The 15,057-nt window shown below is 36.3% G+C and overlaps 1 protein-coding gene across 1 annotated transcript in view; it reads left to right on the top strand.

Moving 5' to 3' along the window:
• Positions 1–15,057, top strand: part of LOC115210256 — a 439,746-nt gene that overhangs the window by 375,629 nt on the left and 49,060 nt on the right. The window contains exons 29-30 of the mRNA XM_029778744.2: positions 3,936–4,314; positions 6,059–6,115. Coding sequence (XP_029634604.1) covers positions 3,936–4,314; positions 6,059–6,115 — 436 coding nt within the window. The remainder of the gene's footprint in view (positions 1–3,935; positions 4,315–6,058; positions 6,116–15,057) is intronic.

Genomic DNA, 15,057 nt, shown 5'->3' on the forward strand with positions numbered 1-15,057 from the left:
AGAAAGTGCACTACACAATGTCAACAATGGGAATATTGAAAATAACCTGGAATATAGGTGAAATAAATTAGAGAATACAAATGATCAAAACAATAGAGAAGATAAGAACAGAATTATAAGAATTAATAACTGTGATTATGCAAAAAGAAAATTATGTCTGTTAAAATCACAATGTAAAATTTAAAATGTGGTTTACAGGTGTAAAATTATATCAGAAGGTATAGAATATTTCTATATAGGTGCTAGTTCATGTTTTATAAAATGTAGGATAACTAACCATGAAAATTCATTTAAAGATAAAAGTATGAAATATAAAATGAGCTTAAGTAAATTAATTTGGTCACTAAAGGATAGTAATAGAATATACTCAATTGGCCGGGACATAATTAGTTGGGCTAAACCATATAGTATATGGAATAAATGATGTGAGTTATGTGTTGATGAAATATACCAGGTTTCCACTTCAAAATGTGATCTGATAAACTCTAGACAGGAACATGGCTTAAGATGCATTCATGCAAATAAAAATACATTTAATAAATTCAGATAAATGCATTATACAAAATAAGCATGAAAATTATAAATTACTAGAATAACAATTGTGAAAACAAAAACAATAAGCCAAAATTAAATGAACACCTCTAAAAATAAAAATTCTCTTCCAAATGAGTAAAATGGTAAGCTTGTATTTAATAAATTCAAATAAGTGCATTATGTTTAATAAAGCAAGAAAATTATAAATTAATAGAATAACAATTGTGAAAACAAAAACAAATAATAAAACAAAATTCATACCTCAAAAAATAAAATTTTCCTTTAAATGAGTAGAATGATAATCTTTATGATAATACTAATACTAATGAACTTGCTCAAACTCCTAACTTTGACCTATTTTTAAGACTATACCTAACTCTACATATCAAACTAACCGAGGTGAACTTTGGGTCAAGAATTATACAAACATTTATAGTAACACCAACACCTCCTTAAAATATACTCTATTCACTCACCTTAACTTTGAATGGCAGTAAATAATGGACCCCAAAGAAACCTCATCGACAATAACACCAGAATATGCAGCTAACAGTTGAAATGCACATAGGTCCACAAGAGAATGCTGTAAATAACTGTTTATAAAAATTAGATGTGGAAAATCTCCATTTTCCTGACCATTAAGTACTATATATGTGTGTGTGTGTGTTAGCAGATTGTCTGGAAAGTTCTGCACATTTTTTGATATGCAAAAAGGGATATAAATAAATTTTATTCAATGAAATAATTTCCATTATTATTAATGACCTTTGCCCATCTATCAGGCAATTTAAATATTCCATCAGCATGAAATTTGACTGGTTTTGAAAAAAAAAAAGTTATCTAGATGCATTTTGACTCCATCTAAATCCTGAAATGTTTTTCTTTGGAATGAGTTCTTTAGAGACAAAAACAAGTGGTAGTCAGATGGTACAGTATCAGGAAAATATGGTGGATGGAGTAAGAGATCCCAGCCAAGTTCAGGTAACTTTGTTCAAGTAGCCAAAGACACATGATCGGGTTGGAACACTACTCCTTTTCTGTTGGCAGTCCCTGGCTTCATTACTTTGATTTCTTTTGGTTCAAATTAGCCAGCTGATGACAGTACACATCAGAATTAATGATCTGGTTTTGTGGGAGAAGCTCATGATAAATAATGACTTTATGATCCCACCAAACACAAAGCATAGCTTTTTTGGCATGGATATTCATCTTTGGTTACTGTTTGGGGGGGATCCTTATGCAAACTCCAGGATCTTTTTTGCACTATATTTTCGTACACAATTCATTTTTCATCTCCAGCCTCAAGTTGTTGCAAAAAGGGGCATGCTTCCATTTTGTTTCAAAAGTGTATCACAAACAGAATTCCTGTTCAAGCAATTCTTTTCTGAGAGTTTGTGAGGGCCCCATACATTATAGCTTCCCTAGGTGTTCATGAGCTGTACTTTTAGAAACTCCCAACTCCTCTGCAAGTTCTCTAGTTGTGATATTTGAGTTTTCTTCAATTTTTGCCTTCAAAACATCTTCATCCAAGTTTGAAGGTCTTCCAAGTTAAACTCACTAGCTTTAAATTTTGCAAGGTATCTTCAAACAGTTGATTCACCTACAGCATCATCACCATAAACATCACAAATGTTTTTTGCAAGTCTTTGCAGCATTTTTACCTTTTTAAAAAAAGAAAAGCATTGCAACGCAAATAGAAAATATTTGGTTATCCATTTCAAATGTCAAAGCATAACTGGAATGAAAGATAAATCTAATTTTAGTCAGGAACAAAGCAGAGATGTGCTACCACTTCAAGCAATGCCAAAGTTTTAAGTATGTTCCAGGTATGTTCGATGAAGCATTAAAAGATTTAGCTTAAAAATGCTCAGAACTTATCAGGCAACCTAATATATCTATATAGACTTCTATTTTGTAGGACTGATGAAACCTTGTGAGTAGATGTGGTAGATGAAAACCTCCATATGTCTGTGTGCATACTTTTATGTGTGTGTGTCTACATATATGTGTGATTGTGTGTGTATATACACACGTACATTATGTAGGTGAAGTTGCAGAAATTCTATGACAACCACTTCTGAAACCTTTCCAGAGGTATGGCAAGGAGCCAAATCCTGCTATCACATATATGGCCTTAAAGCAGCAACCCTCTCCAGTTACCTGAATTGAGCCTGTACAAAGAAGACAATGAAATCTGTTGTGATTTGTTATAAACAAATGTTTTTATTCTTTTCATGCGCAAAAATAAATACTGTTACAACAAACGACAAAATGTCCAGAGTGTTGGTTGCAGTTATTGACCATTCATTGGCTTGGTGTTATCAATTGTTGCTCTGGTGAGTCAGTCAAACCACTTGAGGAAAGGTCTTCTTTGAAATTGGTAGGTCTGCTTCCTGTAAGATTGGGTCATTATATAGGCCAAAGGACTACCTCATATTTTGTATCTTTACAAGTCCACAATTTGTCCTTGCATGGAATACTTTTTCATATTTGGGAAGGTGCACCATCTTGTCACTTCAACCTCTTTGATCTCGTTCAAAAGCAAGTCTCTAATTTGATTGGTACCTCTCTTACTTCAACTCTGCAACCCTTATAACACTAACATAACATCACCAATCTTAATGTTTTCTATTATTATTACCACAGGAAGTACTTTGATGAAATTTCTTTCTTGGTTCCAAATCAGCTTATGCCATGTCATTTGATTTGAAACTCACAGCATTTTCATCCAAATGCTGTTGTGCTTCTACAAATAAGGAAGTCATATGATCATAACTTTTTTCCTCAAACTTCCATCTCATTGTTTTCCTCTTTCTTATGACCTGAACTCTTTCAAATCTAAAATAAATTCATTCCATATGTTTTAATTTCTCCTTTGTAGTTCTTTACACTAAACAGCTTCTTGCCTTGTTCAGAACTTTCTTATAAAAAAGAGGAAAAAATGAATAGTCTAATTAAAATAGTCTTTTTCATATATTACCTTTAAACTACAAACCTAAAGATATGTTTTGTTAGTATAATATTGGGTGGGCTATTCTCAGTAACTCTTTCATCTGATAATTCTTAAATTCTCTTCCTTGGTTGACTTAATTTTCCATTTCTCTGAAATTGAAGGAAACAATTAGACTATGAATGATTTAGAAAATATTTACTGGAGTGATTATTGCATGTTTAATAGTGTATGTTCATATATTTGTGTGTGTGTATCTTTTTTTATCTATCTATATTTTTGTCATAGAATACAATTAAATCTACTACCCTTAATCAAATTTTCTAAGTAGATATCTTTTTACTCAAATTAGTTGGTTATGATGGGAAATCATTTAAAATGAACCATCATTTAATGAAGAAAAAAAAAGACATATATTATTCAATTTGTTAAATTTTTTTTTTTTTTCCAGACCGGAATCAATCACTTGATAGCTTGAATTTTGACTCCATGACAAGTTTAGCATCATTGGCTTCCACCAGCAGCATAGAAATTGACATTTTTCCCACACAGAAGTTACAACACATCAACAAAGCACGGCCAAAGCGCAAGAAAAATCATGCCATCACAAAACCACAGACAAAGATCATTAATGAAGTAGTAGACATTAATGCTGATGAAGGCTTAGGCAACTTTTTTAACAACTTAAGAAGCATGAAAGAGACTGTTTCAACTCCAGAAGATATTGGCCAGCTTCCAAAAGACAAGCATCAGATAGATGTTAACAGATATTCTTCTTTGAGTGAAGCTGATGGACCCCTAGTTGACAAGAATGACAAAACTGAAGTCAGGTAATTGTTTGCTTGTTTTTGTTCTTGCTTTATGAGCTTTAGACTAGAAGTTCAAATGTGTATGGAACTTAAATATCAACCGAGTAATAAAAGCAGCAAATATGTAAGTAATTAAACTTGTTTATTTGGATGTGTAATACGAACTTCACAGACAGTAAAGTAGAGAAAGTGTTTTACTATCACACAATTTTTTTTGTTTTGTACTTACAATTAGCTTGTGGTCTCAGCCAAAGTTTAAATGCATATAGTCTTTTTGAGTGAAAATTTGCCACAAAATAGGCATTAGTAGAGGGTTTGCTTATAGAGGACCTCTGAAAGAGAATAAAGCATGGATACAAGTTGGGAAGCAACTTGTGTCTTCAAACTGACACCTTGGAATTGATAATTTAGAGAGGAAAAGTTACTGAGGTAACATATTGAGACCTTTTATGCAACTGATACTACTGACATATTCCCAGTATACAATACTACCACAAGAGCTGCTATGTTCACAAATGAAAATCATTTGAACTGATGATGAAAATTCTCTAGTTTATTTCTTCTATTGTAACTGTCTCATATGAATGCAAATTTTAATGCAGATTGCAGTCCATGTCAGTATTCCATCACCTACATGACCACATATTTTACATTACAGATTTCATGATATGATGATAATCTGATTACAACTTATTTTTGCTGGATAAGTGAAATTTTTTTGTTCCCTAGTCATTTCAGGACAGTCATTAATTTCACCATTGATAAGCAATTAACATTTCCTTAATCTCCCTTCTGTTCATAGTAACAAAAACCAAATTCTTTAACTCATCTAGTCTTCAAATAGAAGAACTGTAGCTAATTGAATTAAAACTGTACATACACATTTTTCTATTACCCAGAGTTACCAATCCAGGTTAAATGCATGCACACACATACACGAGATTGTACATGAACCTAGGCAGTACAATTTCATTTCATTTAAGTAAGATGTTTAATCTCTAAGAATGCAAAATGACTCAACATATAGTTGGTTCTATGACTTTGTGAATTAAAAAACAGGAAGAATACACCTCAAAAATACCACACATGGGATGTCTGCATGGAACATCTAGATGAGGTTCTGACTATACTTTTTTTAGTTAATTTCTTTTTGGTGGAGATGAGGTTGAACGTTATGTAGGAGTTAAACAAGCATGATTACAAAGAAAAATTCATGTATCTATGTACCCTGCAGGCTTTTCAAGGATTTTGAACTGCTATTTATACATTTGATTGGGCCCTCTTTTGTTTCAACTCTCCAACCATTGTCACATTGACATGACATCACCAGTCTTAGTCTTTTTGAAAGTGCTCTGATGAAATTTTTCTCTTAGTTCCAGATCATCTTATACCATCTCACTTGATTTGAATCTCACAGCATTTTCATACAAATGTTGTTTCATCCAGTTTAATGTCACAACAGACTGTTAAACAGATATACATATTTAGTCTTGCAATACTTCACTTAAGAGACTTTTCCTCATTAAAATTCTAAACTACCAACTGCTAGGCATGAGTTCACTCTCCAATTCATATTTACTTTTAATGCTTTTTTATATGTCCTCATTTTTGTGTCCAGACTGAATTCAAAAATATAAGAATGCCTTTTCACTCTGTTCTATATAATTACTTAGCATTTAATTTCTAAATTATTATCATTGTAGCTTCTGTGTTATTTTCTGTTGGCTTATTTATTTATGTTTATTATTTTTATATTATCATGTAGTGTAAAATATGAGGCCAAACCTGAACTGAAAAAGAAAAATTGGAATCCTTTTGATAAGTAAGAGATAAGAATTTTCTTTTAAAAACACAAATATCAGCTTCAACTTAAAAAAGATTAATTCTTGAATGTTTATTTTTGCATGTATCTCCTTTTCACATTATGAGAGAAAAATAAAAGTTCTTAGCTAAGAGCAAGCTGCTATACCTAGAATTTATTGATCTAGAGATGACCCTTGTCAGAGTATCACACTTTGTAGTCATCAAACTCACTAAGAATATAAATGAATGATATGTGACAACCATACAAGTCATGTACAAAGGTGTTGTCAGCAAGGTGGCAATTAGCAATGAGTTCAGTAAGGAACGTGCAATTAAGTGTCAATGAAGACTTCATTCTCAGCCCCTTCCTATTTACTATAATTCTCCATGCTATAAGGATGCCTAAGTTTAAAAGTGGCTGTCTATAGGAACACCTGTATGCAAAAAACCTAGTAATCAGTCAAAGAATTAGAGGACAAATTCCAAATATGGAATTATGACCTGAAAGTCAAGCTGGCTATACAAAAGTCTTAGCAAGAAAGAACACGGAACCCAACTGCATCTAGAAAGTGGCCGTGTTTAACATTCAGAAAATGCATTGTAAGGAAATCTATACTGTGTACTTGATGTAGATTGAGTGTAAAAAAGGTGCACTGGAATTTAGGCTGACAGAAATGAACTTCACATGTAGCAGATGCACAAGAAGTTAGCAGTAAGAACACCCATAAAACAAATTATTTCAAATGCTCAGGACAATCATTAGAAATAATTTTTTATGGAAGTGACCTAATCAATAATGTATAAATAGATGAGTATTGTAAAACCAGATTATCTCTTTTAAGGACAGAGTAAAAAAAGTTCAGAAAAATTACCTGTTGGCAACATAGGTTTCTCACTCGGAGTGAAGAGCAAATTATATTTTGCTTGTATAGGAAATGTGATATTACATAGTAATAAAATATGGGCTCTGACTGAGGTCAGTGTGCAAAGGTTTAGCAAAAATGAAATCTGCATGTAGGCCTGAACAGTGAAGGAGCTTATGAACACAGACAGAAGAGAAGCTTGATTTCAGGGAGTTCAGTATCACAAAAGGATGACAAGATGCTGTGCTGGTGCAGATTTCTCCAACCCATGCTAACATGGAAAAAGTAGATATAAAATGGTAATGATATACATATAGCTTTGTGGGTTATAACTTCAAAAGAGAAGATATAATACCTAAGTTGAGAACATAAAACATTGATCATGTACTGGGATGGATATAACCTATATAATTTTGCCAGCAATTCCTGGCCTTTTATTTATATCAAATAATAATAACAATAAAAATCATTGGATCAGTGATATCAACTAGCTCTTCCACTCAAAATTGCTGGCCTTGTAAAATTAGAAATGCTATTATTATTATTATTGCTAGCATTTCTGGCAAACCACACTTAACTTTAGCTTCAGAAAATTTATCAAAAAATTGAGTTTTTTACACTGAAATTCACTGTATTTACATTTGATAGGGGAGATATCTATATATTTTCAAGGGTGAATAAGCATCGACAGCAAGCAAGCCGAGCATTCCACAGTGGATGTGGAGTAACAATGACAGCTCACGCAGATTGTACTTAGATAGGGTATCCGTTAGGAAAAGAGATAAGAATACTTTTAGTTGTCCACAGTTTTGTATTGTGCCTTTTACGGATCACAAATTTGTGACGTGTGAGGTACATTTAAATAAATGTCATAGACAGGTTACTGGAAGATGAACAAATCCATTTTGACTTGTGAAGCCTTTTGTACCCGGATTAAGGAGTTAGTACAGAGGGCATTGTAAATATATACATCTCACATTCATCCTTCATATGTTTTATGTTCCTGCATGTCTTTGTATGTCCCCTCTGTAATTAGGCCTTGTGCCTGTACTAGACAATTTAGCTAGCAAGCCAAGCCTTTTCTCTTCAAGTCATTTTGATTGCCACCATTGTTATGTGAGTTTGATTCTGGTTGTTTCTGTTATTATAATTTGTTGATTGCTGTATTGTCATTTGAACTATTGTCTGTGTGTTAACTGTAGTTTTCGCCCTGCAGGGCCAAAAATACTGTTTAAAAAATTTTTTGTTGTTGGAATACTTCTTCCAAAAATTATTTTTTGTTTTCCCAGTACTGGGTGTTGTTTTTGTCAATAATGACAAGTAACAAAAAAATGGAATTTAATATTAATTCCAAGAAGGACTTCCCTGCAATGGGAAACGACAGTACTACAAAGGATACTGAGGAAAAGACAAGTTTTTTGCCATGGTCTGTGGTAATGAGGTTGAAATGGCCTCTGTTGCAGAGCATGTATGAAAAACAATGGAAGGATGTGAAGAGAAAGGTGGGTGATAATAACCCAACTTAATCATCAATGAAGGAAGAAATAGATAATCACTGGGCCTTACAGGCTGCCGGGTGTGTTCCCTCTGTTTTGTTTTAAAAACAAAAGTCAAAATTAAATTGTATATAGTTGAAATTCAAATTTTTAAAATGTCTATACGAACTCATCATAACATCTTTATGTATTTGTAATGTCTTGTAATGTCCCCATCTGTGTAAGATTTTTATAATCATGATAAAAAATTCAGCTAGTAAGCCATGCTACTCCAGACTGATGATGAGCAATGACTGAAACTAATCTCTGGATGCTCGCTTTGCTGGGTGGAAGTGCTTATCTCCCCTTTGAAAACATAAGGACACAGAAAATGTGTCATGGCCAACTGGAAATAGTGTTTCCTAGGGCTAAATAGCAGCATTCTTCCCTTTCATGGGACTGCCACATTAAGTTGGCAACATAACATCACCTTATCATGCTGCTACTGTATAAATCACTCTAGTTTTTAAAATGCAATATTTCTATTGTTATTCTTAATTAGTTTTCCTCTTTTCAAGGTTGCTTTAGTACATTTTACTAAGCCAAATGTCATATTTATTCCTTTAGTAAACTCATGCACTGTTTCTAGTTGTTTATCTGTAGCAATACTTCCAGTTGTTTATCATTTGCACCTTACAGTATCAACCATACTACCTGTTTTACCATAGTAGTTGTATCTATGTCCAGTTCTGTTTAACATATTGGTTAAAGGTGTTAAACTAAAAACTGGAAAGAATGAAATCAGAAACCATGATTATGATGCTTTAAAATTGAGTATAATCAAAGAATTAAAAGCCACCTACTGAACCATCCAAAAATTAGACAACAACAACAATAAAATCAAAAATTTGGCTATCACAGATGTAACTGTAACAGGAACAAATGTCCAGGTTAAATAATATAATATATGCAGCAACTTCTATGGCCACAAAGAAAAGTGGATACTCCCTCAAATCTACCCAAATTAGAGTATAAAACATAAATATGGAAAACTAATATCCAGAAAAATAAAATAAAATAAAAAATATGTCAGTCCTTATTGAAATTAGTAACCAAACAACACTACTAAACCCTTATGATTCTTTAAACAAAACAAGCAATTTAACTCTAATCCAAAACAATTCTACCAAGAACTTGGTAAAAATAAAATAGAAATCAATGAAATACCAGCAGCAGCAGAAGGATTTTGTGAAGAAGTAAGGGTAACAAAGGAATTACCAGAAAAAAGATTATTCAAAACAACAAATACAGCACCTGAACAACTCTGGGCACCTATAATAACAGAAGAGGTAATCCAGGTAGTGCAAAAAATCAAGTAACCAACTGGAAGGTACCAAGACACCACAAGATACCCAGCTTCCCATTTCTGTTTTTGTTGATCTTCAGCAGTCCTAGCATTTGAGTTTGTTGTGTTTCATTATTTACTTTTTGTTGCATGTGTTATCTCTATCTTCATGTTTTACGTTCTCATTATTTATATTAGTTCCAGGTATTCTAAGGGCACTATTTGTATTTTTGTGATGTATTTTTCCTTTTAAATGCTCTGTTTCATTTCCATTCTGAGGATATATCTCTTTATGTTAGCTAGTTTATTGGGGTTCATTGAAGTAGTCAGATTAGTGTTAGCTAGTTTATTGAGGTTTCTTTAATGACTTGATTTAGCTAGTTTATTAGGGTTCATCTATCCAATCTAGGTAGTTTATTGGCGGCAGAGGCAGCGGTGGTGGTGGTGTATTTACTTCCTGTGAATTAAGGTGGTGCTTTCTTTTCAAGTCTCAAAAACTTTACACTGACTTCTTGCACTATCAAATAATACTGTTTTCTGGATGTGATCTATTTTTTCCAACCAATTTTTAATTTCTTTGCTCAATGTACTTGGGTCACCAACAGTTATTGGCACAGTACAAACCTTCTGCATCAACCATACTTTTTTTCTTTCTTTCTTCAGAGATCCATAACTCATCAGTTGTTCTTTTTTATGACTCTCCTGTTCCCAGGGCAAGCAATGTCTCTGATCAAGCATGAGAGTCTACCAGTGCAATATCAGGATTCTGGTGTTCAATTCTATGATTTCATTGGCTCATGAAGTCATAAAGTATTTTTGCTCTGCTGTTTTCTACCACACCCTTTGGCTTATTTTTACACCATTTTCTTGCTTTTCCGATCCAAACTTGTTACATAGTTCCCAGTGAACAATTCTGGTGACATCATCATGCCTTCTCTTGTATCTGCTATGGGCTAATTTGTTGCATTCACTTAAAATATGACACACTGTCTCTCCAGCTTTACCATACATTCTGCATTTGTCAGATTCTGTTGAATGATCAATTCTGTGCTCGATGTGGTTTGTTCTGAATGCTTGTTTTTGCATTGCACATGTCAAGGTCTCTGTTTGAGGTTTCAGTTTGATTGTTTTTGTAACCACATCATCATCATCATCATTTAACGTCCGTTCTCCATGCTAGCATGGGTTGTACGGTTCGACCGGGGATCTGGGAAGCCAGAAGGCTGCACCAGGCTCCGGTCTTATCTGGTAATGTTTCTACAGCTGGATGCCCTTCCTAACGCCAACCACTCCGTGAGTGTAGTGGGTGCTTTTTACGTGCCACCTGCACTGGTGCCAGGCGAGGCTGGCATCGGCCACGGTCGGATTGGTGCATTTTACGTGCCACCTGCACGGAAGCCAGTCGAGGTGGCACTGGCTTCGGCCACGATTCGGATGGTGCTTTTTACGTGCCACCGACACGGAAGCCAGTCAAGGCGGCACTGGCATCGGCCACGATTCGGATAGTGCTTTTTACGTATCTCAAGTCCAGGGGTCCTGGCATCTGCCGGATGCCAGTCATAGGATTGGTTCAATTTCGATTCCGATTTCACTTGCCCCAACAGGTCTTCACAAGCAAAGGAGGCATAGGTTGCCTGTCATCGGATGAGGTTCAATATCGACTTCGCTTGCCTCAACAGGTCTTTGTGTGTCCAAGGGAGGAAAGGCATGCATAAGTAGGCTGGACTCACTTGTCCTGCCTGGTCTTTTCACGCACAGCATATTTCCAAAGGTCTCGGTCGCTGGTCATTTCCTCAGTGAGACCTAAAGTTCAAAGGTCATGCTTCACCACCTTGTCCCAAGTTTTCCTGGGTCTCCCTCTTCCATGGGTTCCCTCCACTGCTAGGGATTGGCACTTTTTCACACACCTATCTTCATCCATTCTCGCCACATGACCATACCAGCGCAATCGTCTCTCTTGCACACCACAACTGATGCTCCTTAGGTCCAACATTTCTCTCAGGGTACTAACGCTCTGTCGAGCATGTACACTGACATTACACATCCATCGGAGCATACTGGCTTCATTTCTCATGAGCTTACGCATGTCCTCAGCACTCATGGCCCATGTTTCACTGCCATGTAGCATGGCTGTTCGTACACATGCATCATACAGTCTGCCTTTTACTCTGAGCGAGAGGCCTTTAGTCACCAGCAGAGGTAAGAGCTCCCTAAACTTTGCCCAGGCTATTCTTACTCTAGCCATTACACTTTCAGCACACCCACCCCCACTACTGACTTGGTCACCAAGATAACGGAAGCTATCAACTGCTTCTAGTTTTTTCCCCTGGTAAGTGACAGAAGTTGTTTTCTGCAGATTTTCAGAGGTTAATGCTCCCGAGCATCTGCCACATACAAAAACCATCTTCCTAGTTAGCCTTCCTTTGACATTGCTGCACCTCTTATGTGTCCATAGCTTACACTTGGTGCATCTTATAGAGTTTCTACCTACACCTTTTCTACAGATTGAGCAGGGCCATCTACCTGAAGGCGTTTGTGATTTGTCTACCTTCCTACTTATTAGGACTTTGGTTTTAGCTAGATTGACTCTAAGGCCCTTCGATTCTAATCCTTGCTTCCACACCTGAAACTTCTCCTCCAGTTCTGATAGTGACTCAGCAATTAGAGCAAGGTCATCAGCATAGAGGAGCTCCCAGGGGCATCCTGTCTTGAATTCCTCCGTTATTGCCTGGAGGACTATGATAAATAGGAGGGGGCTGAGGACTGAGCCTTGGTGGACCCCTACCTCTACCCGGAATTCTTCACTGTACTCATTGCCAACCCTCACCTTACTAGCAGCGTCCCTGTACATGGCTCGCACAGCTTTCACTAACCATTCATCTATCCCTAGTTTCCTCATTGACCACCAGATGAGGGATCGGGGGACCCTGTCGAAGGCTTTCTCCATGTCAACAAAAGCCAGGTACAGGGGCTTATCTTTGGCTAGGTATTTCTCCTGCAGCTGCCTTACCAGGAATATAGCATCAGTGGTACTTTTCCCTGGCACGAACCCAAACTGCATCTCATCTAAACTAACTCTCTCTCTAATTAGTTGGGTTATGACCCTCTCTGTAACCTTCATCACCTGATCCAACAGCTTGATACCTCTGTAATTATTTGTATCTAGGGCATCACCTTTACCTTTGTAGCAGTTGACTATTATGCTGCTACACCAGTCATTGGGTATGACTCCTTCATGTATCACCTGATTAACTATACGGATGACTAGGCTATAGCCGACACTACCAGATATTTTGAGCATCTCTGCAGTGATACCTGATGGGTCTGGGGCTTTCCCTGTCTTCATGCTTCTAATTGCCTTATCTACCAAGGAACTATCAACTCTGATAGCTGGTCCCTCTGTTGGGTCAACATTCGGCAGACTCTCTTTATCCCATTCATTTTCTTTATTCAGCAACCTTTCATAGTGGCGTCTCCCTTTTAGCAGTTTGATACAATACCCTGCTACCACCATTCTTCCAGTGCCTCCAAGTCTGTCTCTTTTCTCTAATAGCCATGTCTACAACACTGTTCCACCACCACGTTACCTTGGGACGAGAGGGGACTTTGCACCAGCCACAGATCTGGTCAGTGGCTCTCAGCAGGTTGTCCCTTAGATGCTATTTGGATCTATGTTGTTTTCCTCCTCATTTTTGTCTTTATTTTGCAATTCATCTTGTCCTAACTGCTTTCTGTACATAATAAACAATATTGTTTACCTCTGAACACAATCCCCACCCTTGTTTCTTTTGCAGTCCCTTTGTTCTCCATTATATCACTCCTACTCCATATCTCAAGAGAGCATTTGCCCCTGCAGTTTAGTCTTCAAAATCAAATTCAGCTTTCTGAAATACTCATGAGATAATATGTTCTTCATCTTACCCATGTCTATAAAAAGTAGATCGCATGGCGGCATGTTAAGAAGTTTGCTTCACAACCACGTGATTCCAGGTCAGTCCTACTGCATGGCACCTTGGACAAGTGTCTTCTACTATAGCCTTGGACCAGCCAAAGCCTTGTGAGTGGATTTATTGAGGGAAACTGAAAGAAGCCCTTCATATATATATATATATATATATATATATATACTAGCAGAGACACCTGGCATTGCCCATGTTGCATTCAATTGTTTATAAGCCATTTAAGAAACACACAAAAACCATTATATTCACTTCAACATTTAAATTTAATTTGTCAAAATATTTTCGTCGCTTTGAGAATGCGACCTGTTCACTGGCAAAATTTCATGCTGCATATACTATATATATATATATATATATATACTACATGTATATATATACATACATTATATATATATATATATATATATATACACATACTATATATATATATATATATACTCTTTTTTTTTTTACTCTTTTTACTTGTTTCAGTCATTTGACTGCGGCCATGCTGGAGCACCGCCTTTAGTCGAGCAAATCAACCCCGGGACTTATTCTTTGTAAGCCCAGTACTTATTCTATCGGTCTATTTTGCCGAACCGCTAAGTGACGGGGACGTAAACACACCAGCATCGGTTGTCAAGCAATGCTAGGGGTACAAACACACACACATACACACATATATATATATATATACATATATACGACAGGCTTCTTTCAGTTTCCGTCTACCAAATCCACTCACAAGGCATTGATCGGCCCAGGGCTATAGCAGAAGACACTTGCCCAAGATGCCACGCAGTGGGACTGAACCCGGAATCATGTGGTTGGTTAGCAAGCTACTTACCACACAGCCACTCCTGCGCCTATATATATATATATTTTTTTTTTTTTTCTAGTTTTAGCTCAGAGCTGCGGCCATGCTGATGCACCGCCATTTTGTGCTACACTGTTATTGCGATGAACCTCGTCTAATATGTGGCACTTGGTGAAGAATGGAGTTTGATACAGCTACTCTCATTTGCACCTCTTGCCGTGAGGTAGGTTCATCTGGGACTCTTGACAGGAAGATGTCCAGCTTTGATTTAAAAACCGCTACATCTACTTTGTGCAAGTTCCTCAGACTCTTTGGGAGAGTATTAAAAAGCTGTGGGCCCTTGAAACCCAGGCTGTTGCAGAAGCTGGTCCTGAAGCGTGATGGCATTGCTGGGATCTTTGGCACTATGCAGTGTCGTCCCATTCTAGCATTAGTGTAGCTTACAATGCCAAAATTTGGCACAATTCCTTCCAGGATCTTCCAGACATATATTACTGCATACCTCTCCCGTCTTCTCTCC

The sequence above is a fragment of the Octopus sinensis genome, linkage group LG1 (genome assembly GCF_006345805.1).
Source record: "Octopus sinensis linkage group LG1, ASM634580v1, whole genome shotgun sequence".
In the NCBI taxonomy this organism is placed as follows: Eukaryota; Metazoa; Mollusca; class Cephalopoda; order Octopoda; family Octopodidae; genus Octopus; species Octopus sinensis.